General features: G+C 42.9%; 1 protein-coding gene across 2 annotated transcripts; it reads left to right on the top strand.

Moving 5' to 3' along the window:
• Positions 1 to 2891: 2891 nt before the first annotated feature.
• On the top strand, positions 2892 to 27477 carry LOC118676695 (cytochrome P450 2J2). 2 transcript variants are annotated; one of them, XM_036350960.1, is made up of 9 exons: positions 2892 to 3177; positions 4796 to 4958; positions 8065 to 8214; positions 9507 to 9667; positions 12871 to 13047; positions 14990 to 15131; positions 19193 to 19380; positions 22443 to 22581; positions 27076 to 27477. In XM_036350960.1, exons 1-9 carry the CDS (start codon positions 2914 to 2916, stop codon positions 27252 to 27254), a joined length of 1563 nt encoding a protein of 520 aa, XP_036206853.1. In that variant the 5' UTR covers positions 2892 to 2913; the 3' UTR covers positions 27255 to 27477. The 2 variants fall into 2 exon arrangements, with proteins under 2 accessions (XP_036206853.1, XP_036206854.1); XM_036350961.1 differs by lacking the exon at positions 8065 to 8214.

The following is a 27477-nucleotide window of genomic DNA, read 5'->3' as shown; positions in this document are numbered from 1 at the left end:
GTCTCTTCAATAAATGGTGTTGGGAAAATTGGACAGATATATGCAAGAAAATGAAACTAGACCACCAACTTACACCATACACAAAAATAAACTCAAAATGGGTAAAGGACTTAAATGTACAACAGGAAACCATAAAAATTCTAGAAGAATCCAAAGGCAATAAAACCTCAGACATATACCGAAGGAATTTCTTCACTGATACAGCTCCTAGGGCACTTGAAACTAAAGAGAAAATGAACAAATGGACTACATTAAAATAAAAAACTTCTGCACAGCAAAAGAAACAATCAACAAAACAACAAGAAAACCCACTGCGTGGGAAAACATATTTGCCAATGTCATATCTGATAAGGGCCTAATCTCCAAAATTTATAGGGAACTCATACAACTTAACAAAAGAAAGATAAACAATCCAATCAAAAAATGGGCAAATGATCTAAATAGACACCTTTTGAAAGAGGACATTCAGAAAGCCAAGAGACATATGAAAACATGCTCAAAGTCACTAATCATCCGAGAGATGCAAATCAAAACAACAATGAGGTACCATCTCACACCTGTCAGACTGGCTATCATCAACAAATCAACAAATGACAAGTGCTGGAGAGGATGTGGAGAAAAAGGAACACTCGTGCACTGCTGGTGGGAATGCAGACTGGTGCAGCCACTATGCAAGACAGTATGGAGTTTCCTCAAAAAACTAAAAATGGAACTCCCATTTGACCCTATGATCCCTCTTCTAGGAATATATCCCAAGAAACCAGAAACACCAATCAGAAAGGATATATGCACCCGTATGTTCATAGCAGCACAATTCACCATAGCTAAGATCTGGAAACAGCCTAAGTGCCCATCAGTAGATGAATGGATTAGAAAACTGTGGTACATCTACACGATGGAATACTATGCTGCTCTAAAAAGGAAGGAACTCTTACCATTTGCAACGGCATGGATGGAACTGGAGAGCATTATGCTAAGTGAAATAAGCCAGTCAATGAAGGAAAAATACCACATGATCTCACTCATTCATGGATAATAGAGACCATTATAAACTTTTGAACAATAATAGATACAGAGGCAAAGCTGCCTCAAACAGATTGTCAAACTGCAGCGGGAAGGCCGGGGAGGGTTGGGGGACAGGAGGTAGGGGGGTAAGAGATCAACCAAAGGACTTGTATGCATGCATATAAGCATAACCAATGGACATAAGACACTGGGGGGTAGGTGAGGATGGGGGATTGTCAAGGGCGGGGGGGGAAAAAAAGGACACATATGTAATACCCTTTGTAATACTTTAAGCAATAAAACTTAATAAATAAATAAACATTAAAAAAAATAAAGGTACAAACTTGCAGTTACAAAATAAATAAGTCCTGGCAATGTAAAGCACAGCACCATGACTATCACTAATAACACTGCATTGCATATTTGATAGTTGCTAAGTAGATCTTAAAAGTTCGAATCACAAGAAAAAATTTTGTAACTACGTGTGGTGACCTATACTAAATAGACTTACTGTGGTCAGCATTCCCCAAATGTATACAAATATGGAATCATTATGTTGTACATCTGAAACCAATATAATGTCCTATGTCAGTCATACCTCAATTTTAAAAACTGTGGTATAATGACAGAATAAAACATAGCTGTTAAAATGAATGAACTATAAAGCCTCAGGTATCAACCTGTAAAGATCTCAAACACATAATGCTGGGTTTTTTTTTTAAAAGCAGTTCTACAATAATTCTTTAAAAATGACAGTTATGTAAACAGTCACAACACTTCGTGGATGCCTGACAATTGCAGTGAACAGGAAGATGGCGACTGGAAGCATAAAAGCAAAGCTGCCTGGTCTCTCCCTCTGGACTTTGGAAAGAGACCTAGCTTCAGTGTTAATCACCTATCCAAGGGTCAGTGCTAGGAGCTTTTTGTTTGTTTGTTTCTAAGACTTTTATTTTTAGTTTTTAAATCTTTCTTTTCCAATTACAGTTGATGTACTTTATTATATCAGTTTCCAGTATATACCCCAGCTAGGAGCTTTGATGTAACGCTTTTTAATCTTCAAAAGAGTTACAAATATAGGACCTCCCTTTGGATGTTTTGCAAACCAGCGGATTCATTTATTCACCACATATGCGGTACTTCTGTCTATTTCCTTGATGCAAGATGGGACTGAGAAGAGCATCAACCTAATTTTGTCAGAAGGAAGCAATGTCTGTAGAGGGAAGCGTGCTGCCTGGCATATAGTAAGTGCCCAGGAAATATCAGGTGCTTCTGCTGGCTTGACTGGTTACCAGGCAGGATTCATATGCCTGATCCTTGGGTGAGAACTTGATGGTGACTGATAAACAGCCAGGGAGTGGCTCAATTGGCTGAGCAGCGTCCTGTGCTCCGAAAGGTTGCCAGTTGATTCCCAGTCAGGGCACAAACCTGGGTTTCGGGTTCGTTCTCAGGTTGGGGCACCTTAAACGAGACAGCCAATAGATGCATCTCTCTCTCTCTCTCTCTCTCTCTCTCTCTCTCTCTCTCTCTCTCTCAGCATGTCCTCCCTTGTCCTCGGGTAAGGATAAAAACACGAAAGAAAAGAAAAACACGGAGACTCAAAGTCTGTGACGTTCTCTGAATTGCATTGAATCCATAAACCCGAGAGTCCTGACAATCTCAGTGAAAGACTTTCCAAGATCGCCGCGGGTTCTCCCTGGAGATCCAGCGCCTGGCGTCTGGCCGAGGCAGGCTGGCTGTGGGCTGGGGGAGGGGGGACGCAGGGAGAAGCGGGTGGTTCAGCGGGCGCGGCTGGGATGGGTGCGGGTGCACTGCGGGGACAAAGTTCAGAGGGGCGGGGCCGGCAGGGTAGGGGCGTGGCTGAGTGGGGGCGGGCGGGAGGGTTGCAGTGCTGGGATTGCTGCGACAGCGATGGGTGGGACGTCACCTGCTCAGAGCGCCTTGGAGCCAGTGGACCTCAGAGCCAGGCTCTCTAAGATGGGCTCCCTAGTGGCGGCGGTCTGGAGGGTGCTCCATCCCAGCTCTCTCCTGCTGGGTGCTGTCGTCTTCCTGCTCCTTGCCAACTTCTTCAAAAACCGGCTCCCAAAGAACTACCCGCCCGGGCCCGCGCGGCTGCCCCTCCTTGGGAACTTCTTCCAACTGGACTATAAGCAGCCGCACCTGTCCATTCAGAAGGTAGGAGCGGGCACAGGTGCTGCGTGGGGTCCTGACCCTGACCTGAAGGCAGGACCATGGCGGGGACCCAGGGATGGAGAGCAGGGCACCTAACTGTAGTAACTAATGTGTCCTGCATATTTGGAAGTTGCTAAGAGAGTAGGCCTTAAAAGTTCGCATACACGAGGCTTTAGTTCATTCACTTTAATAGCTATGTAGTTTTCTGTCATTACACCACATTTTTTTTAAAACTGTGGTATAATTGACATAGAACATTGTATTAGTTTCAGGTGTACAACATAATGATTCCATATTTGTATACATCTGGGAATGATCACCACAGTAAGTCTCGTTAGTATCTGTCACCACGCATAGTTACAAAATTTTTTCTTGTGATGTGAACTTTAAGATGTACTCACAGCAACTTTCAGATATGCAATAGAGCGTTATTACCTATAGTCAGGATGCTGTGCTTTACGTCCCCGGGACTTATTACTTTATAGCCGCAAGTTTGTACCTTTGACCCCCTTCACTCATTTTGCCAACGTCTCACTTTCACTCTCTGTTCCCACTACACCCTGAGGTCGCTAAACTCGAAGGCCCTGGAGCCACCTCAGGGTCTTGTCCTGGAATCTTACACAATGCCTGGAAAATCCCTCCCCAACTCTATAGCTTCCTCACCTTGGCTGCATTCCTTCGGCTCCAAGTCATTTTCCTTTTCTGAAAGACAGGGAAATTTATTACTCCCTGGAGCACTTGTGAGATTAAATAAGATAAAACATGAAAGGTGCTCACCATGGTACCCAGTGAGCGTGGCCGCTGTGACCAGCGGTGCCATCCTCAGGCACATCCCCGCACTCCGGTCCTCTCCATCGCCAGGAGCGCACACCACGTCTTTCTGCACACAGGGCGCCTTCATTCCTCCAGGCATTCCTCCAGGCGCCAGGTACCAGAAAACAAAGTGCTGTTCACATTGCTGCCCTCCTTCTCCCTCACAGCACTCTTGGAGGGAGGGAGGCTCCAAAAAGTGAGACCGTTTTCTCAGGAGCCCAGAGCTAGTGACCAGAGAGCTAAGGTTCACACACAGTCCCAGAGCCGAACGGCTTTTCTCACACCGGGCCCCAGCCGGATAAGGAACTTTCTGTCTTCTCACATGTGTTGAGAAAGGAAGTGTTCTCTTTGGCGTAAATGATATGATTTACTGAAAAGTCCGTGCTTGTCAACAACAAAACATACATTTAAAAATGAAAAGAATAAAAAAGTCCGTGCTTGCTACACCAGATGTGCAGTACATGGGTCTCAGCCATCCTGGTTAGTCACGTGTACTGAATTCTCTCCCTTTACTAGACTCTAAGATGCGTGAGGTTAGAGACCTTGTTTATTTTATTGAAGCGATATCTTCATAACTCACTTCAGGACAAGGCTAGATGCTCACTCAGTTCTTACCGGCTTACTCTGAATGAATGTTTTATAAGGTATGTCCATGCTCAGTAGTAGTGACTTGCACCCAGGCCCGGTTGAGAGGAGGAGGAGAGGAATCAAGGCATACGCCAGGCCCTCCATACAGCCCCCAGCTCCACACTCTTTCTTTCCTGGACACAGAGATATGCGTGCTCAACTGTGACTGTTTACTTTTCAGTATGTGAAGAAATACGGGAACCTTTTTAGCATGGAGTTTGGTGCCTGGTCTTCAGTTTTAATAACTGGATTGCCCTTAATCAAAGAAGCCCTTGTCCACCAGGGTCACAACATTTTGGACCGCCCCATGTCCCCTGTTCGAAAACGGATCTTTAAGACAAATGGTAAGCTTCTTGACCAATGTTGGATGTGGATGTCTAATATTTTTAAGGCTTGTTAGCCATGCCTCTGACTGTAATTCTCCAGCACTCCCCAGAGACCAAGACCATTATAGAACTCCTAAAGGGTGTCCCAAAATTCACGCAAGAAGTAATTTTGATAGAAAACACAGGTTTATAATTAAAAATTGTAAATTTTTTATTGATTCATAAAGTATACAGTATAGGGTTATGTATGGAATAGAATATCGGGTAAATGGCCTCCACGGCACAAAAAAACTGGATTATCATGTCGCGATAGCGAGCACCATTAACTGTTATTGCCTGAGCAACCGCATTTTGGTCATGGAAAATTTCAACAAAAGAGTGCGTATGTGCCAGCAAAGCCATGGAGGAGGCCATTTACCCGATATGCTATTCCATACATAACCCCATACTGTATACTTTATGAATCAATACAAAATTTACAATTTTTAATTATAAACCTGTGTTTTCTATCAAAATTACTTCTTGCATAAATTTTGGGACACCCTTCACTTTAAAGAAAGCTTGATGCTCACATTTCCCCATGAAGACACTCTCAGAGGATCAAGCAGGGCCAGTCCTAATGACAGGAATTTGGAAAAACAGCATCTTCCGTGTGTGGTGTGCGGTGTGCATTCACTCACTCTGGATGCTTTGATAAACACGTAACCCTTCATTCCATGTGAGCAGAGGAGGCAGCGATATGTTCGCTCTTTCTGGTTTCCCACTGCCAGTCTCTTCCCCTAGGAACACGGATGTGCCTCTGCTTCCTTCTGTTGCTTTTGTGATTTCTTCTTCTTCTTGCCTCTAGTTCCTTATGCTTTATCATTAAGGTGTCCACAGGGCATCTCAAGCCTTCCAGTCTATGTTAGATCAGTTTGGCATAAATAGTTTAAATGATCATTAAATAAAGTGAAACATTTAAAAATCTAAATGAAAATGTGTTGCTCTACCAGAGCACCATATTTTTCAAGTGCTCCCCAAGTCCTCTTTGAAATAGTTTACTGCTTCTCTCTCCATCCATTTACTCTATTTATTATCTGCAATGTGAAGCACAGGGCAAGGCACCAGTGATACAACAATGAGCAGAACAGATAAAATCCATGTTCTTATGTAAGTCAAATTCTATTCAGAGAGAAAGACTATCAACTATCCGTAATAATTTAAAGCCTTTATGTAGATGAGGGCAGATGCACTTACTAGGGGTATCTAATCTAGTCCTGAGATTCAGGAAAAACAAATGTAAGTAAATGACACTTAATTTAATAAAGTGAAGAAGCAATCAGGCAGAGGGACTAGAATATAAAAAGTCCCTGAGGTGAGAAGGACAGTGAACCCGAGGAAAGGAAAAAGTGGCCAGTGTAGCAAGCACAGAGACTCAATGGAATAATTAAATGGAGATGAAGCTGCTGAGCTTGGCCTGGAATAATTTATTCAAGTTCTCAATAAGGATGTTGTTTTTTATTCTAATAACAATGAAGTTCTTGATGGTTTTCAGTAGAGAAAAGAATCATCATATTTACATTTTAAAGCCTTATTTGGGTTGCAATGCAGAGAATAAAATAAAGGAAGCAAGAGACTGGTGCAGCATTTTAGGTTAGAGCAGTGGTCGGTAAACTGCGGCTCACAAGCCACATGCGGCTCTTTGGCCCCTTGAGTGTGGCTCTTCCACAAAATACCGACTTCTGCACATGGGCCACGAAGTTTCAATCGCACTGTACGTGCACACCCGCACGTGGTATTTTGTGGAAAGCCACACTCAAGGGGCCAAAGAGCCGCAGTTTGCCGACCACTGGGTTAGAGAAAGTAGTTGCTTGGACCAGAGAGGTGGCAAGAAAGGTCAGTAGATTAAAATGGGACAGTGGCAGAGAAGATACATGGATTTAAGGTGTTCAGGAGGTAAATCCTAAGACATGATGACCAGAGGGAGGGACACTGGAGGGAGACTGACATGTTGAGGCAGACCCCTAAATGGGTGGAGTGATGGAAGGAAGGAACATTTGGAGGACAAGGTGTGTGGTTAGGCTTGGGTGGGGAGTTGCATGGAGAAAAGCATAAATTCAATCACGGACAGGCTGAGATTGAATGCTAAATTGGCAAAGTCAAGCAGACACCTGTATATCTGTGTCTGGAGCTCAGGGACAGAAATAGAGGGTCACTGTCAACAGACATTAGTGTAGTGAGATGTCCCAGGAATGGAGTAAGGGTACGAAGAGAAGACTTCACCTTGAAGAACTCCAGCATTTCAGAACTTGGTAGGAGATAAACTAGCCAGAGTTATGGGAAGCTCTCTGCTTTCAGAGATTAGGGGACAGTTCTGGAGAGTGCAGTGCCCTGAGAGGAGAGAGTTTCAGGAAGAAAGGGTCAGGTGCTGCTGAAAGACCAAGTAAGGTGAGGTTGCAAAGCATCCCTGGATTTTCCGGCGAGGAGGGCCATTTCATGGAGATGGTGGAGGCCGGAGCCAGGGGTGAAAAGGAATTGAAGAGTGAGTGCTCTGGAAGTGCAGAGGTGACAGGAGCATGTTTTGAAAGAAAGGATGGTCTGTTGAACACAACAAGATGTTGTCTTTGCCTGCACAGGATATCCACTCCTCTGCTTTCTTCAGGCATGTACTCATCTATTAAGGTCCAGCAAAGCCTTGCCTCTTTACAAACCTGGGTTTTCTCCCCTGGGACTGCATTGTTAGTATGCAGCGTAACATAAATACATAAATCTACCTATGTGGCTGGCAATCAAAGCGTGGGCTGGGCACTCAGGGATGCACACTTGAATGCCTGTTCAGCTGCTTACTACCTCTGTGTGTGATGTTGCACACGTTACCTTATCCCTTGTGCCTCGGTTTTCTCATCAGCAAAAGTGGGAAAGGGGGTGATAATTGTATCTACCTCAGATTTCCTGTGAGTAGGAAATTACGTAATGCATAAAAAAATGCACATGTGCTTGGCCTTGCAAACCATCAGTACATGTTGGCAATTACATTCATTGCTCTGGGAGGGCTCCTCTGAATACTTTTCCCTGCCTAATGCCCTTTCCCCTTCTGCCATCTGATACAAGTCCCTGTACCCATTGTTGGCTTTCTTTTGTTCAGGCTTAATCATGTCCAATGGCCAGGAATGGAAGGAGCAGAGAAGGTTCACGCTGACAACACTGAGGAACTTTGGTTTAGGAAGGAAGAGCTTAGAGGAACGCATGCAGGAGGAGGCCTACCACCTCAACCAGGCGATAGAAGAGGAGAACGGTGGGTAGATTTCCTAGGTCAGCTGCTGGAGACAGTGGCTCATTCATTCACTGAACAGATACTAGTTAGTACTTACATGCCTGTCCTGTGCCCAGCAGTGTGTTAGGCACTAAGGATATAACTGTACAACTAACCATGGCCTTGTGCTCATGGAGCGCTAGAATTAAGCAAAAGAAGACAGGCATTAAAGACATTACTGATTATATCCTGGCCAATGTTGCTAAGTGGTTAGAGCGTCGGCCCATGCACCAAAGGATCATGGGTTCGACTCCCAGTCAGGGGCACATGCCTGGGTTGGGGGTTTGCTCCCTGTTCCCTGGTCGGGGTACGTGCAGGAGGCAACCAGTTGATGTGTGTGTTCTCTCTCTCTCTCTCTTTCTCTCTCTCCCCCCCTCCCCTCCCCCCCCCCCCTTCTGAAAAGCAATAGAGAAAGTATCTTCTGGTGAGGATTAACAAAATACAAAAGACATTACTGATTTTTTTTATTTTTTATTTTGAGAATAAAGCAAGTTATTCAAGTGGAGGAAAAGAAAGAGGCCAGAGCACCGGCACCACTATGAAAGAAGCGAAAGTACAGCCTGCTTCTGGCAGGGTGGATGTGGGCCAACTTGACAGAGTTGTGCTGCTGGTCAGTTAGTTATTGGCAGTTTGTTTCCAAGGATGTGGGTGGGTCAGGGGATTGTCCCCAAACATTGTGGTGTCAAATTCTGACTCCGCCTTCTGTTTGGGAGGGGGCGTTGTTATTGTCATGTCTCCCAGGACCATGCAGGAGCCTCCAGCCATTAACTGTTTCCCTTTAATCATTCCTGGAAGTGTGGGCTCCAGTGAGAGGATGTCAGCTCCTACTTCCTCAATCCACTTGTCTGGATTTTTTCCTAATTTCTCCTCCTCCCCCTCCCCCCCTCCTGCTCCTCCTTCTCCTCCTCCTCTTCCTCCATCTCCTCCTTCTTCTTGCAGAAAACATAAGAACTCTCCCATGCCATTGTAGAATGTTTTGCCTCTTGTTGCAAAATAGGTTGCATGCCTCAGAATGTTTCAACCCTTCTTCTCTCCCCGTTGTGTAGCAGGTAATATGTACATCAGTTCGACATTACTGATTTTAAACACTGGCCATCAGTTTGACTTCCCAGGCATTAAGTGAGCACTTGCTGTCAGATCCCGGGTGGGTGCTATGGCCAGAGCCTCAGATGTGTTTCTGTGCTCGTTATGTCATATGTCATATGTCATGTAGACTCTCAGTAGAAAACAGAAACAAACCAAGCTCAAGGGTCCACCTTTTCTTCCACCTCCAGGACAGCCTTTTAACCCTCACTTCAAGATCAACAATGCAGTTTCCAACATCATTTGCTCCATCACCTTTGGGGAGCGCTTTGAGTACCAGGATAGTCAGTTCCAAGAAATGCTGAGGTTGCTGGATGATATCATAGGTATGGAGGTGTCAGTGTGGACCCAGGTAAGGGGTTCTCTTTTCATATCTTCGTTAGGGATATCGGGGCTGATGTCAGACACAGATGTTTTCCTCTTATGAATATGGCATTGTTTGTCACTCTATTCTCTATTGATATACACTTGGATGGTTTCCAGGTTTTGAATGTTATGAATAAAGCTGCCATATACATTCTAGTACAACTGTTCATGTGGACACATCCATTCATTTCTCTTGCATGTGTAAACCTGGACATAGAAGATGCTGCCTAAAAGTTTCCAAAACTGTTCCACTGTTCACACACCCATCAACAGGATATTATCAATCTAATTTCATAGGGTAAAGACATTTGGGGTTCAAACCTCACCCCTTTCTTGGTGGACCCTGTGCTCCATTTTTGTCTCTGGGGGTCTGTGAGTCAGAAACTCTGTTCAGCTTCTTGGCCTTAAACCAGCGCAAGTGTTGGGGTAACCTCTCTGGTATCTAGAAGTGGATTTATTTACTTTTTATTTATGACAAGCATCTTTGCTTAGAGCTTTAAGGCTCCATCGTATCAAAATGGATAAAGAAGTTATCATGCGTCCTAGCATATGAAAAGGCTATAATGAATGTGAGCTATTATTATTATTATCAAAGTTATTTTTGAATTCCTAGTGCTCACTTCGTCATGGTAGTCCCCAACCCAGTGATTCCACTTTTGTTCTTCCTAATAAGACAGAACCCAGGAAAGGTGAGAGCTCAGAGGGTACCCTGCTGACTTTCTCCAGGGAAAATAAATGCCTGGAACAGTAGGAAGGGGCAGCAGAGGAGGGGGGATAAGCATTTTTTGGAGTCCAAAAATAGACGAGGTGCCTTGATGGACAACTACACATACTTGATCTAAGTTAATTTTCACAACAACCCTTTAAAGATGAAATGAAGCATCCTAGTGTGTGCAGGCAGACATGGCAGTGTGTGAGAAAAGCCTAATAGTGGTCCACTGGCTCTGTGTTAAGTTCTTAATGGATTGCATGTCATTGAGTCACCAGAATAACCCTGAGGCCCACAGGCACCAAGTTAAACAAAAGAGCAACAAGTTATATCCTCTTCATTTTCATCCTCATCCTCCTCCTCCTCATCATCATTATTATTATTACTAGAGGCCCAGTGCACAAATTCATGCACAGGAGGGGTCCCTCGGCCTGGCTGATTGGGGCTGGCCAGAGGGAGGGACCACAGTAGGTTGGCTGTGAGCACGCACTAACCACCAGGGGGCAGCTCCTGCACTGAGCTTTAGCCCCCTGGTGATCAGTGCGCATCATAGCTACCAGCCAGTCGTCTGGTCCTCTGGTCGTCCGGTCATAACTATCACTTGGGCTTTTATATATATAATTATATATATATTTATATTTATTTATTAAAAATATGTTATTTATATATATATATATATATATATATATATATATATATATATATATATGTATATACACACACACACACACTATAGCTAGAAAGCAACAGAGCTAATAGCCAAACCCATGTCATGTCTTAGGTCTAGGTCAGTGGTTGGCAAACTCATTAGTCAACAGAGCCAAATATCAACAGTACAACAATTGAAATTTCTTTTGAGAGCCAAATTTTTTAAACTTAAACTATATAGGTAGGTACATTGTTATTAACTTAATTAGGGTACTTCTAAGGCTTAGGAGGAGCCACACTCAAGGGGCCAAAGAGCTGCATGTGGCTCGCGACCCGCAGTTTGCTGACCACTGGTCTAGGTGATTTTCCATTATGTTACGCTGTCTGTTTCCTATCAGATATTATTAGGGAAAATATATTCAAAAACCAATTTATTTCAGTAAAAATGTCTTACTGTTATGGAGGCAGAGAAATACATACATATATATATGTTTAACTCACATATCTAAATCGCTATCTATAATAATAAATGTGTAATATGCAAATTAGACCAGTCATCCTTCCAGATGAAGCCGGGGCTGCAAGGGAAGCCCAGGTCCTGGGTGCCTGCCAGTGGCCGGAGGGCAGCCTAGGTCACAGATGCTGGTGGCCAGAAGGAAGCCCAGGTTCCGGGTGCCAGACAGAAGCTGATGCCAGCAGCTGGGGGAAGGAAGGCCTACACTTGCACAAATTTCATGCATCAGGCCTCTAGTATATCTATATAGGGATGGATAGATAGATAGATAGATACCTCTCTCGCACATGTGATAATTGACATGAAGAAAAATAAAATAGGATAAGAGAATGGAAAGAGAGTGGCAAGGCTACTGCCACTTATAGGATCATTAGGTGAGATCACTCCAAGTAGATGCATTTGAGTGGCACCCTAATGAAGTGAGGGGCTGGAGTTCTAGAGATTTTGGAGGAAGAGCCATCTAGGTAGAAGGAATAGCAAATGGAAAGACCTAAAGAGGAACACCCTTGATGTCATTATAGAGACCAATGGGGCTGGACTGGAGAAGATAAGGTAGCAGAGAGTGACAGCAAAGCATGCGACAGGTGCATGCAAGGACTCGCTCATGTAGGGCTTCTATGCTCAGAGACTGATGTAGAAGTCATCTCTGCATGTCATGGGAAATCATTGGAGAATTAATGATCAAAAAGTGAAATGATCTGACTAAACCAGTGATTTTCAAACGTTTTCATCTTATGGCATACACAAGCGAATTACTAAAATTCTATGGCATACCACAAAATACATTTTTTTGCCAATGTGACAAAAAAAATAGGTGTAATTTTTATTCATTCACACTGGATGGCTATTGTGTTGGCTGTTGTCATTTTTTTATTTGACAATTTAAGGGAAAATAGGTTAGTGCCCACGACTGAATAGTCAGGAAGTACATGTTTTAAAACTTCTTGTGGCACACCGGTTGAAAACCACTGGATTAGACCATCCAATGATTACTCTGGCTGTTCTGTCAAAATAGACTGGGAATGGGATTAAGAATGGAATCAGAAAGCCTGCTGGAAGCTATTACAGCACCCAGATAAGAAATGGTGGTTTGTACAAGGATGACAAAGCAGTTGGGGTGGTGAGAAGTGGCCTGAAAGGATATACTTGGGATGGAGCACTGGCATGCTTTGCTAGGGATATGAGAAGAGGGATGAGAGCAATCAGAAGGTCAAGGTCTAAGTGTAAACAAACAAGAGCCGGAAAGAGAATGTTTCTGTTGTCTCATAAAGTGGGATACGGCACCATAGTGGCTTCATGTTCTGTTTTTCTCCATTAGCTCTATAATACCTTTCCACGGATAATGAACTTCCTTCCTGGATTCCACCAAACACTCTTTGGCAAATGGGAGCAACTGAAGTTGTTTATTTCTCGTGTGATTGAAAACCACAAGAGAGATTGGAATCCTGAAGAACCAAGAGATTTTATCGATGCATACCTCAAGGAAATAGAAAAGGTGAGGAAAATTGTTTCCTGTGCTTTGTTTTTGAAGAACCAATGGGGATGTACAGGTTTCCTCTTGATGCTGTAACAAGTTAACTCAGTGGCTTACAACAACACAGATTTTTAGCTCACAGCTTTGGAGGTCTTAAGTCTGAAACTAGTTGGACTGGGCTCAAGTCAAGGTGTTGGCAAAACTGGCTCCTGTGAGGGCTCGAGGGGAAAATCCGTTTCCTTGACCTTTCCAGCTTCTAGAGGTTGCCTATATTGCTTGGCTCATGGCCCCGTCCTACATCTTCAAAGCCATCCGTGTAGCATCTTCTCTGTTACCTTCCTTACATCTTTTCCTTACAACCCTCTGGCCTCTTGTAATTGCATTGGGCCCATTGGGATTCTCCAGGATCATCTTCCCAAACCAAGACCCTTAACTTAATCATATCTATAATGTTCCTTTTCCCATATGACATCCACAGGTTTCAGAGATTAGACATGACATCTTTGTGAGTCATTATTCAATTTACCACAAGGGAGTAAAAACAGAGGCAGAATTTCATAGAGTGTAAGAGTAGCATTAACTCAGGATGGATGACGCAATTAGGAATAAAGATATGGGTTCAATGGTATTTGGCTTGAGGTCTTGGGAATGCACACATGCTGCCTTTTCTTCCTCTATTCTCTACCCTCCATATTTGAAGGAACTATATGAAAAAGGAAAAATAAGAATTGAGCCTCAAAACCTTGTTTTATTATTGTATGGACCTGTGCCCAACGATCTACCCCTACAAGAAAAGCTGAGTGCGTGGGAGAGTTTATCCTCAAGGACTGAGTAGGACCCTACATTGTCCACTTCTGACATTATAGGAAAGAAATAGGGGTGGGGAGCCAAATTAGATGTGTAGTATTTAACGCTGTAATTCTTCTGATTAATAGACTTTGTATCAGTGTCATCATTTTTTTAAACATTTTTTTATTGAGTTTTTACAGAGAGGAAGGGAGAGGGATAGAGAGTTAGAAACATCGATGAGAGAGAAACATCGATCAGCTCCCTCCTTCACACCCCCTACTGGGGATGTGCCCATAACCACAGCACATGCTCTTGACTAGAATTGAACCTGGGACCCTTCAGTCGGCAGGCCAATGCTCTATCCACCGAGCCAAACCGGTTAGGGCTCATTTTTTATTATCACATTAGTTGCTACTCCTGTGGAAGTTGGCAGAGTGATGAATTTCTTTCCCATCCCCTCTCTTATTTCACTGCATTGGCATTATATTAATAGAAATATTGATTTCTACTCAGAGGAGTAAACTTAATGTGCTATATGGGATCACACATTAAGAGGAATGTTGAGAAATTAAAGCTCTCAGAAGAAGGTGGTAAAAATGATGAAATGCCATGAAGAATGATTTTTAGAATCAGAGAGTTTTCATATGGAAGGAAAAGATTTACTGAGAGATATACAACTTGTTGCACATAGACAAATTCAGTTTATTCTTTCTAGTATCAGTATAAACATTTGTTGAGTATTTGCCATGTGCCCTTTGCCTCTCACATGATTCATAATGTTATCTTCATGGGTGTGTTTGATATTTCTATTCTATAAGATGGGAAACTGAAGCAGGGAGGATAAGTAACCTACCCTTTGTCATATAAATAGTGAATGGGGTGGCTAATATTTGAACCCAAATCTGACTCTCCACTGTACTAACAGCTTCTCCCAAATTATAGGCATAAAAAAATCATTGTCTTGATTTTCATTCACCCAAACTAAGAAACATTTCCAGCCCTTGGGGTAGGACTATGCTAACAATAGTGTTGTGATAAGACTGCCTCCCAAGGAGACTGAAGGCAGAGCCTTTCTCTGGGGCTCTTTCCTCCCATCTGTCTCCCCAGGATGAAGCCTCTATGCATTGTGGCCACCAAGAACCCTAAATAAACTAACAAACATGGTGCTTTCTAGCATAAGGGTGATGATGCTTCCAGTTTCAATGAGGAAAACCTCATCTTCAGTACCCTGGACCTCTTCTTTGCTGGAACCGAGACAACTTCGACGACGCTGCGCTGGGGTCTGCTTTATATGGCCCTCAACCCAGAAATCCAAGGTGAGCAAGCCTGGGCCAGGACACAGCAATGCCTCCTGGGCACACTGCCCCAAAGTTGGGAGCAGAAGATAGCATGGAGGAGAGGAAAGGTAGGCAGGACAGTCATCAGGCCATGTGGACTTGAGAACAGGCACGTTCTTCATGTTTTCTGTCGTGACTGTAATGGAGCCATGTCATACAAATATAATAAGAGTCCCTGCACTCAGGAAATGCTACTAGGAAAAACAGTGAAGTTAATTGTACATGGAAATTGTACATTGTACAATTGTACATTGGTGAGTTCCAGGAAAGTTACATTCTCACAATAAATCTGGTCTTAGGGGAAGTTAGATGTCAGACAACACAGAAAGGAAGGAAGGAAGAAAGGAAGGAAGGAGGGAGGGAGGAAGAGAGGGAGGGAGGGATGGAGGGAGGGAGGGAGGGAAGGAGAGAGGGATGGAAGGAAAAGGAGAGGGAGGGGGGAAAAAGACCTGTTCCTAACCTCTCCTTTTAGGTTGTCTTGCATTGCTCTATAGAAAATGTTTAAACTTCTTACTTTGATATATCATTCCCTCTGCTGTGCCTCTTACTTCCTGTTCAGCCTCAACTCACCCACCCTGCATGGGGGCCTCATTAAATTACCTGTCATTTTCTTTGCATTGTCATTATTTGTGACTGTGTCATTGCACCTGTTCTTCCTCCTACAAGAATGTATTTTCCTAATTTTTCTACTTGGCAAACAACTAGCTCTGCTTGAAGAATCTGTTCAATACCACCTCTCATGTTTTCCAATCCTCTAGAAAATTAGTAGCATTCTCTTTCTCTAGAGATGACCTGGTGCCCCTCTGTAACTGTGTTATTGCTTATTAGTTGTACATCTTCCCCACAAACTGTAGTCCATTCAGTGACAGTTACTGTTATAATCAGTTTTCTTTCTCCAGGTCCCAGAATAGTTTGAGCACATGAGAGATCAGATTTGTTATGATACAATTTTTTAAACTCTCGGTAACATTTTATTAAAGGGATATAAAATTTATTTAGTGGATCAGGACATTTTTTTTTTGTTAATCCTAACCTGAAGGTATTTTTCCATTGATTTTTAGAGAGAGTGAAAGAGGAGAAACAGAGAGAGAGAAACATCAATGTGAGAGACACATTGATTGGTTGCCTCCCTCATGCTCCCCGACCAGGGCCAGGGATCAAACCTGCAACCGTGGTACATGCCCTTGATCAGAATAAAACCCAGGACCCTTCAGTCTGGGGACTGATGTTCTATCCATTGAGCCAAACAAGCTAGGGCATTTTTTTTTTGTAAAATAAAAGTAGAATAGAAAAGATCAGAGTGCTTTCCATGTAGTACTATGGGTAAGTTTGTTCATGCAACTCTCTTCTCTCTCTCTCTCTCTCTCTCTCTCTCTCTCTCTCTCTCTCTCTATATATATATATATATATATATATATATATGATGTGTATATATTTATGTATACTTGAGTCATAATGCAAAATGCCTTTGCAACTGTGAATTACATTTTTTTTAAAGTGTAAAAGCTACCTAGTTAGGATACAGACTTAGCTTCTATAGTAGAGGCTCCAAAATAATAATGGTTAAGCTGATAGATGTTTACACCCATGTTCATAGCAGCATTATTCACAAAACACCAAGAGGTGGAAGTAACCAAGTGTCCATCGATGATGAACAGATGAAAATGTAGAGTATAGTGGAACATCATTCAGCCTTAAAAAGGAAGGATATTCTAACACATGCTTAAACATGGGTAAACCTAGAGGCTGTTATGCTAAGTGAAATAAGGTAGTTACACATACACACATACACCCTCACACGCACACACACACACAAAATACTGCATGATTCCACTTATATGAGGTATCAAGAGGAGTCAAATGCATAGAAACAGAAAGAAGACTGCTACTTGCCAGAGGCTGGGGAGTAGGGGGAAATGGGGATTTGTTGTGTAATGAATACAGAGTTTCACTTTCACATGTTAGAAAAGTTCTGAAGATTGGCTGCATCATAATGTGACTATTCTTAACACGATTTAACTATACACTTAAAAAGGTTAAAATGATACATTTTATGTGTATTTTACCATGATTAGAATGTTGGTTTTTTTCTAAAATATGTTTTATTGATTTCAGAGAGGAAGGGAGAGGGAGAGAGAAATAGAAACATCAATGATGATAGAGAATCATTGATCGGCTGCCTCCTGAATGCCCCCTACTGGGGATGGAGCCCGCAACCCAGACATGTGCCCTTGACCAGAATCGAACCTGGGACTCTTCAGTCCGCAGGCCAAAGCTCTATCCACTGAGCCAAACCAGCTAGGGCTCTAGACTGTTTTAAATGGACGGTAAAAACATATGTAGAAGTTTATATATCAAATTTGAACTGCGCTCTACAGAGCCCTTTGGGTTCCAAGCTCTCTCCATTGTGTTGTTCTGATATATCTAAAATAATGTTCTTATTGGCACCATCAAATATGTCTCCCCAATGAGAAGGAAAGAAGGGTTCAAAAGCACACACCCTTCTTTTAAGGGTATGTTCCAATTATTAAACATTCCTCCTACACACTTTCTGTTGGTCAGAACTTAGTCACATGGTCACACGTAGTAAAAAGGGAATCTGGAATATGTAGTCTTTGGCTGAGTAATCAGGTATCCAGCTAAAATATCAATTATTGTAAAAAAAAAAAAAAGGCGGGGGGACAGATATTGGGAGACAATTAGCAGTTTCTATCATTTGTTGGGTGTTCACCTAAATCAGTTAATATAAATTTCAAACTATCCTTAAGATGAAAATAGATTTAGCCTCACTTAATAAGCAGAGGAAGCTGAGGCTCAGTCTAAGTAACTTGCAGCATAATTTTGTAGAGCAAAAGCTTACAACTAGAATTGTTTTATTCCAGGGCCCGCTTTCCACTCTTATTGCCTCCTTGACAAACAGGAGTCCATGGAGCCTACTATAATTTTAGCATTTTGATCCTAGTAATTCCACTCCTTAGCTTCACAAGCTCAAGGAAAGGTATAGTATGCAAGAACTTTCTTTTCTTTCTTTTTTATATTTTTTATTTTCAACATACAGAATTTACTACAGAAAGATGTAGCAAAGGTGTAGGGGTCTTTTTCTTTATTGATTAAGGTATTACATATGTGTCCTTATTGCCCCATTGCCCACCCACACCCCCACTCATGCCCTCACCCCCCTGTTGTCTGTGTCCATTGGTTAGGCCTATATGCATGCATACAAGTCCTTTGGTTGCTCTCTTCCCCTTACCCCCACCCTCCCCTACCTTCCCTCTAAGGTTTGACAGTCTGATCGATGCTTCTTTATCTCTGGATCTGTTTTTGTTCATCAGTTTATGTTGTTCATTATATTCCATAAATGAGTGAGATCATGTGATATTTATCTTTTTCTGACTGGCTTATTTCACTCAGCATAATGCTCTCCAGTTCCATCCATGCTGTTGCAAAGGGTAAGAATTCCTCCTTTTTTACCACAGCCTAGTATTGCATTGTGTAGATGTACCACTGTTTCTTAATCCACTCACCTGCTGATGGGCACTTAGGCTGTTTCCAAATCTTAGCTATGGTAAATTGTGCTGCTATGAACATAGGGGTGCATATATCCTTTCTGATTGGTGTTTCTGGTTTCTTGGGATATATTCCTAGAAGTGGGATCACTGGGTCAAATAGGAGTTCCATTTTTAGTTTTTTGAGGAAATTCCATACTGTTCTCCACAGTGGCTGCACCAGTCTGCATTCCTACCAGCAGTGCACGAGGGTCCCTTTTTCTCCGCATCTTCACCAGCACTTGTCATTTGTTGATTTGTTGATGGTAGCCATTCTGACAGGTGTGAGATGGTACCGCATTGTCATTTTTGATTTGTATCTCTCGGATGATTAGTGACTTTGAGCATGTTTTCATATTTCTCTTGGCCTTCCTATGTCTTCTTTCAAAAAGTATCTATTTAGGTCCATTGCCCATTTTTTGATTGGATTGTTTATCTCCCTTTTGTTAAGTTGTATGAGTTCCCTGTAAATAAAAACTTTCTTTTCTTTTCAAGAAAAAGTGCAAGCTGAGATTGACAGAGTGATTGGCCCGTCGCAGCAGCCGAGCACGGATGCTCGGGAGCTCATGCCCTACACCAATGCCGTCATCCACGAGGTGCAGAGAATGGGAAATATCATCCCCCTGAATGTGCCCAGGGAAGTAAACAATGCCACCACCCTGGCTGGATACCACCTGCCCAAGGTAATGAGGGACTGCAGCTTCTGATCTTAAAGCTTACTGCTTTAAATGGTAGGAATCTGAACTTGGAAAGTGACAGATTCTTGTCCTAGGGAATCACTTTAATGGGGAGAGATATTATGCTTGTTTCAACATTCTTTATTTTTCTTCTGGTGTGGTCTTTTTAGAACGTTAATTCAACTAGGGTACTAATACTTATTATGGAGAGGAAGAGGGACTCCTAGATCAAATACGTCTAGGCAAAGACTGGCTTTTCTTTGCTGTGGGATTTCTCAGTGTTTTTACTATGAAAGGAGAATTGTGAATCTTTGTGGAGATGCAGCTGACTTTGCATGGAATCTTCTTCTTGGCCTTGGTAGAGCATCTCACAGGACTAGGGAGTTGCCAGAATCACTTTAGAAAATTTTGCTTCACAATCCTAGGTCTATAGAACAATAAAATATAAAGGGACAATTGAGACCATCTGGGCCAACATCACATTAATGCTGGTGTTTCTAACATAATATCCTGATAGGTGTTTTTTCAGCTTTGACTTGTAGCCCTGTGGTGGGAGAAACCAACCCAAGTGTGTGCAATATTAAGTATTAGAAAAGGAGAGGAAGAACACACACTTGTTAAGCAGTAATTATGTTCCAGGGACTACATAGTTTCTTTCGAAATATCTTAATCGGTCCTCAGAATAAGTCTGTTATTTCTATTTTATAAACTGGAAAGTAAGGTCTCATCGAGATTCAGCTTGTGTAAGGTCCCTCACTACAAAGTGACAAGAGTTGGGTTCAAGAACCAGATCTGTTCTGATCCCCAGACTCATCTTTTTTGTACTGTATCATGTTCTCTACACAGGAGTTGTTTGACTTTGACCTTAAAAGGGACTTCTTGCAATTACTCTCAATTCATCCCTGTTTAATTCTGTGTCCTCACAAAGGAAATTCTGATCTCACTCTGCTCTCCGGGCTTATGATCTCAGCAGACATCTCTCCTATGCCCCCTAGTGCCTTCTCTGCACACTGCACCTTTACAGCTCACTTGTTTTCTCACCACTTTGGTCAACCTCTGTGGGTCCATTCCAGTTGTCTATGTCCCTCTGCATATGTCGTACCTGGAGACGAACTTAAGAGGCAGGACCAGGGGGGATTTCCCATTGTACACGTTTTGGTCATTGTCCCTGCAGTCAGGAAAAGCCGCTATACCTGCAGCTATTGCATTTATGATTTCTTGCCAATTGACCATGTTATAGGTGAAGGCTGAGGTCTAAATCATGTCACAGGTGCTGTTTGCATTTTTATAGCAATTCATGTAAGCTCCAGGAACCATCCCAGCTCTTCCACTTATTTTTTTAAAAATAAATATTTTATTAATTTTTTACAGATAGGAAGGGAGAGAGATAGTTAGAATCATCAATCAGCCGCCTCCTACACACCTCCTACTGGGGATGTGCCTGCAACCAAGATACATGCCCTTCACCGGAATCGAACCTGGGACCTTTCAGTCCACAGGCCGGCGCTCTATCCACTGAGCCAAACTGGTTAGGGCACTACCACTTATTTTTAACATCCACTTTAATGACCATCCTGGGAACTGAGAGATCTAAGTGACTAAGTTGTAGAGGCTAAGCTGCCATGGCTTTGATGTCAAGTAGACCTAATAGAAACCGTGGCTCTACCTCATCCATTATGTGACTCTGGGCACATTATTTAACCCCTCAGAGCTTCAATTTCTTTAGTTGTAAAATGCATTAAGCCTACCTCACAGGTTGAAGTAAAATGAGGTCATGCATGTCGAATGTTAAATCTAGTGCTTAGTATAGAGAGTACTTAACATAACAGTTATCCTTTATTAATTCAACAAATGTGCATTAAGCATCTGAAATGCTCAGGCCTGGGAAAACAAACCTGAGGAAAATAACCATGCAAGTACGTACTTAGAAACCATGACAACTGCCCCGCTGAAAAAACTCCCACATCTCTGTAAAGATGCAGACTGGCTGGAATGGGGGTAATAGCAGGAGTGGTCAGAGGAGGCTTCCAAAGGAAGTGATGTTTGAGGTGAGGGCCGCAACATGCTTAAGAGTTAGGAGGAAAGGCATTAAGACACTGAAAACAACGTTTTAAAAGGTACGAAATGAGGGGAACCGAGCTGTTTGAGCAGCTGAAAGAAGCTGATGTAATGGGAGTGCAGGCAGAGACACAGTAGCCCAGACAGAGGTCAGGCAATGGATCTGTCACCCAAGAGCAATGGGAAGCAGGTGAAGGGTTCTATCAAGTTCAAGGCTGGTGGGTGGGTAGGTGGGTGTGACACGATTAAACCTTATTTGAAACTCACTGGGCTTTCAGAGTATGGAACAGATTGAAAGGGGGAAGAGAGGACGTAGAGCATAGTAGCCAGCTATTATGAGTATAGGCAAGCAAGGGGTAGCCAGGAGTAAGATGGCAACAGTGGGCGTAGAATGGAGGTGACAGAATTAAGAGAAATTTAAAGTAAAACTGACCAGCCTCACTGAAGGCTCAGTGGGGGAAAGGGAGGCATTAAGGAGGACTCTTGCGTTTCTTGATATGTACCTGTTGAATAGTGGTTCCTTTTACTGGATGACCTGATTCTATTATTAAACCTGGGCAGTAGAGTAGACATTGGAGGGAAGAGAATGGAGAAATAGGGATGAATGAGACATTGTTAACCTTGCTGGAACTGCCATGGTCACCACTTCACTGAGCAGCTGGGTTGACTTTGGTACAGTACTGACTGGCAAAGCTCTATATTATTCTCTCATTGGTGCATGCGTGTCTGCTTCCAGGTCCTACACTGACTGGTCCCTGTAGAGAACATCCATATTGCAGTCAAGAGTAGCCATACTTCCCTAGGAAATTCCCAGCAGGCATTTGCAGTCCATCATTGCAAGTTGTACCATGGCAAGGAGGTTGGGGGTGGGGAGCTGGGCTCAGAAGACAATGGGTTGTGGAGGGTGAGGATATGGTCAGGCCCTGGCTTGGGAGCAGGGGACTTCCAGCCCTCTGCATGGGTGTGTTGCATGGGTCAAGCCTTGCCTGAGTCTTTGCTGCCTTCTCCAGGGGACCATGGTCATAACCAATCTGACCGCACTGCACAGGGACCCTGAAGAGTGGGCCACCCCCAACACATTCAATCCGGAGCATTTTCTGGAGAATGGACAGTTGAAGAAAAGGGACGCCTTTCTGCCTTTCTCAATAGGTGAGTTCTACAAAATAAGAGAGTGTGGATCCAGAACTCCTCTCCACCTTCCCTTGCTCCTCTCCCGTCATCCTTTGCTTTAGCTGGAATGCCTCCAAACAGCCCTGCCCAGCGTGACTTCCTGCTCCAGCTCAGGATTCCCAGGGCTGGCATGGCTCCAGGCTGCCCTTTCTTCCTCAGCCCTTGCTTGGCAGGCAGGGCAGCCTGAAGATTCCAGCTTCACTCTGTCCTGTCCCCCGGAACACTGGGGACAGAGACACAGACCCTGCCTCTTGCTCACAAAAAAAGGTTGGGCATTTGCCATCTTCACAGAATTTCTAAGGGCCACCCATTCACACAGAACTAGAGCCAATTTATAATACAAGGGTGGGGAGGGGCATGGAAAGGGGCTATTTGCTTATCATTATGGGCATCAGGACTGATGCTGAATGCCATCCTTGACTGGATGGGATTCTATTCTATATGTACCCCCTTTTGCCTCTTTACATTTTAATTATGCTGTAAAAGTTTGGTTAATACATCTACAGGGTAGACAACTTAAATGGTGCAAAGGAAGATGCTGTGAAAACTCTCTCATGTTTCCAAGCAGCCAGTTTCAAAGGTTTTTTAAACTCATAACATTGTAAAATGAATAACAAAAATTCTCAGTATATTTCTTAGTGTTGCATTAGGTATGTTTCATGGGTTAGTTCCATAGTTCTGGAAATGTGTCCTGAGCCAGCAGTCAGCCCTGGGCATAGGACAATGAATGAAGTGGAAAAAACAAAACACCTGATCTCATGTAGCACATGTTCAGTGCAACTTTACAGGGTCCATACTACTATCGCCACTTTAGAGATAATGAAACTGAGGCTTGAGGGGTCAACTGTGGCATCTTTTACATCTGTCATTGTCTGTTTATATTTCCCTTTTTTACACTTATTTTTTCGTTTTGCATTGAATATGTATTACTTAGGGAGAAAAATTATTACACACACAAGAGAGATGGTGGTAGTGACCAGTGAGGGGTGTTGTAGCCCAAGCAGCGTGAGCAGGGAATTTGCGAAGGGGAGGGGACAGCAGAAACCTAGAGTGGGTGTCAGAGCACCAGTAAGGTGAGGCAGGATCTGCACAGAGTGGCTACGGTACTGATGGGAGATAAGTTATGTACACGGGACACTGATCCAATAAGTAAACATATCGAAGATAATGGGGGGAAGTTACAAACAGGGAAGGGATGATAATAGAATGAACTCTGTGGTGTTGGACTGAAATAAGAGGTTATCGATACGAACTCAGATTTTTAATAGATTGGTAGGTAGATAGGTAGATACAGAAGTAAATATAGACGTAAACATGGATGCATATATATCCTCACATTTAAATATATACTCGTGTTATATACACTAGAGGCTTGGTGCACGAATTCATGCACATTGAAAGGAAATTAGAAGAAATATTTTAATATCGCTATTTGCTTTTCTCTATAATAGAAGTGTCAACTGAATTCATGATTGACAATGACAGATCGAAACACACTTGTGCAATTGGCGCCAGTGAGAACTATATATATTTAGATAAACTTGTTTAATTAGACCTACTTTCTGATTTAGCTAAACTTTTTCCAGCCCAGTGAAGCACCCCAACTTCTCTTTCATATAATTAATTGTCAGCAACACAGCAGTTAAGTATCAACATGAAGCAGATTATTATTGTAGATCATGCAGGGAGAACAAAGGGTAAAATAAAATTTAACTGCACCAGTGTTTGACTATATTCTGCGCAGTAAGAAAACCTGAAGTCATTTTCAAGGTCTATCATTTCTTCTTTTCAGTTGGGTCAAGTTTCTAAACTTTCTAAATCTCCATTTTCCAGCTAATGAAAAGAAAATAGGATTCTACCGAGTCTCCTCTCTACCTACTCCAGGACTTCTGTGAGGATCAAATGAGATGAGGCACGGGAAAATGCTTCACAGATATTTGGTTAAAGTGTAAAATATTTGCACCTGGCTCTAAAGCAAGTCATGTTCCTTGGCTGAAGAAATTCCAAGGAGGCTAGTTGATAGGGAGAGGAAGCCAGGTGTTGTTACGTGACATTATTACCCGGCGCCCACTGCTACCATTTCAGGCCTGGGCTGTGGGTCACATTTTGAGCCATGGGGTCTTGGCAGTGTCGGCTGTGATTTGGTGAGGTATCGCTCTGGGGTGGTGGTGGGGCCTGTGTCCCACTTGGGGGAAGCGGAGTGTTGCTTTGCGGCTCCAGGTCTGCAGTGCCATTTCTTTGTAAATGGCCAGTGCGCATCACTGCAGCTCCTGCATTGAGCATCTGCCCCCTTATGGCCAGTGTGCATTACAGCAACCAGTCAGATGGTCGGAGGGACACAGCATATTAGCCTTTTATACATATAGATACTGAGTTGCTCTACCCACTGAAATGCCTGGGAACAACACCACCTCAATACCAATAAGCATGTCTAATGCCCAGATCTAATCATTATCCACTAAAAGGAACCAGGACTTTTGGGGAAATTGGCTAATTCCAGGTTGGGGAAGGGAAAGCATGAGATAAGCCTGGAACATTTTTTTTTTTTTGTCCAAAGTAAGAAAATACCAGCTTGAATACTCTCAAACCTAGAGTATCTTGAGATCCAAACACTAATAACAAATTTTAACCCCTTCAATAAAATAGGAATCTGTGAATTCATACCGATATAAATAAATGAGTGCATAAATAAAATAGGGAGAGAGAGCATTTCCTTTAGTAGGATCCTAATAATGTGGAAGGAATGATGAAATTTTAAAACTTCCAATCAGGCAACCATTAGAGTAATTAATAATTTGGGCAAAAAATAGCAAAGGAAACTAGTCCAATGAGGAATGGTTATTAGTCTCAAAGTAGTACTTATCAGTTGCAAAGAGGAAAATAATAATTTTACAGGGGAGAAAGGATAGACACCACCGTAATCAAGTTAAATTCGCCAATAATGGGGCAAATCAAAAGCGTGTTCCACCTGATAGGGTGCAATGAGAAGCAGCAGCCTCCCTTGGGTGGTCCTGCCCCCAGAAATGCATGACCTCATAACCTGAGTTTAATCATGAGGGAACATGAGAGACATTGACCAAATAATGGGTCTGTCATCTTCAAAGTGCCAAAGTCAGAGAAGTTGAGAAATCTTTTGTGCGATAGCCAAATGCAACTCCTGATACTAAACTGGGTCCCTTGACTAGAGAAAGGACATTATTGGGAGAATGGCAAAACCTGATTGAGATCTGAAGAGAAGATGGTGGGAATTTCCTGATTTGGTGGTTCTGCAGGATAACATCCTTGTTTGAGGGAATTCATCCTGAAGGTTTCATGGGTAACATAGGCAATTTACTCTCAAATAGCTCAGGAAAAATGCATTTTTTCAATATTATTCTTCCAAGGTTTCCATACATGTGAAATTATTTCAGAATAAAAGGTATGATGTGAAAAGTATCACAGTAAACAATTGTAATATACAAAAAACTATTTTAGTAATGTTACCACCCACGAGATTTATTTAAAAGCCATCTTTTAAACTGTGTTCTTCCAAATTTCTTTTTTTAATAAGAAACAGGATGAACTTACAGATAAGCTATTGTATAGCTAGAATCTGTATTATCCAGGAGATGTATTAAAATACTTTGTTTTGCTCTCTACAGTATTAAATTATTTGGATTCCACATGTAGCTCACGCAATATCTAAAATAAAATTCCCATGTTAAGCGCACATTTCAACCAATGCCTCAAGAAGTTACTTAATTTTCCCCGAATCCCATGCCTAGAAAGTGGGAGGAGTAGAACTGGATCTCTGTCCTTCTACCTCTAGTTCTGAACTCACACAACAGGGACAGGGATGTGGCCTGGACAGGGCCATGTGTGAGCCGTGGAGCAAAGGATGCAGCCTAGGGCCCTGTGCTAGAAGCAAAGGCACTACTGGAGGAAGGACCGGAAGGCTTAAGGCCTGTCAAGGAGGGGGGCTAAAGTAGGTCCAGGGTAGAGAGCCATCCACATCAGCGAGGTCCCCGATCATCAAAGAGGAAAATATGAGCAGGGGAAAGAGGCCTTGTACTTTACACACTCTGCTCTGACATTTACTGGCTTATACTTTTGGGTAGTATTCCTTTAAGGTTTGAAAAAAATTAATAGTCTTGCTTTCTGCTTCTGTCATTGTTGTTAATTGATTTTTTTAGAGCCTGTAGGCTAAACATCCACTTTCTAGGTCAACCAAGGCCTCCCACTTCAATCACTGCCTACAACCTGCACCTCCACCTGCCTGACCCCTGAAGGCACTGGAGCAAGTCCTGACATAAGTTGTCTGTGCTTTGTTTAAGCCTGGTGTTGTCAGATTGAATGAGCCTCTGTACAGAAAGCCCCAGGGCCTAGCAGGCCCTCCCTCTGTTCAAGATTTAAAAGACTCTGGAGAAGATTTCAATCCCTCTGGGCACCGACACCAGCTGGAAAGATAACTTGTCTTCTGTTCTTGTCTTTCAGGAAAGCGGGTATGCCTCGGAGAACAGTTGGCCAAGGCTGAGCTGTTCATTTTCTTCACCTCCCTTTTGCAAAAATTTACCTTTAAGCCCCCAGACAACGAGAAGCTGAGCTTGGAGTTCAGAATGGGTGTCACCATCTCCCCAGTAGACCACCGCCTCCGTGCAGTTCCTCGGGCATGAGGGCATTGGGGGAGGAGGGGGAAGGGAAAGCAGGAAGAATGGGCATGTCCTCCAAAGGCACGGAGGCCTGTGCAGAAGGGAGGACCAGAGTGGAAACTGGATTCAAATTCAGTTTTATCTCCTGCAATGTAGCCTTGAACAAATCATGTACCTCTAGAAAACACCCCCCCAAAGATATTCTTAGAATAAAACCAATCACATCAGGCCTTGAACTTCCTAAATA

The sequence above is a fragment of the Myotis myotis genome, unplaced genomic scaffold (genome assembly GCF_014108235.1).
Source record: "Myotis myotis isolate mMyoMyo1 unplaced genomic scaffold, mMyoMyo1.p scaffold_m19_p_2, whole genome shotgun sequence".
Lineage (NCBI taxonomy): Eukaryota > Metazoa > Chordata > Mammalia > Chiroptera > Vespertilionidae > Myotis > Myotis myotis.
The sequence above is the reverse complement of the archived record's forward strand: the minus strand, read 5'-3'. Positions and strand labels throughout refer to the sequence as shown.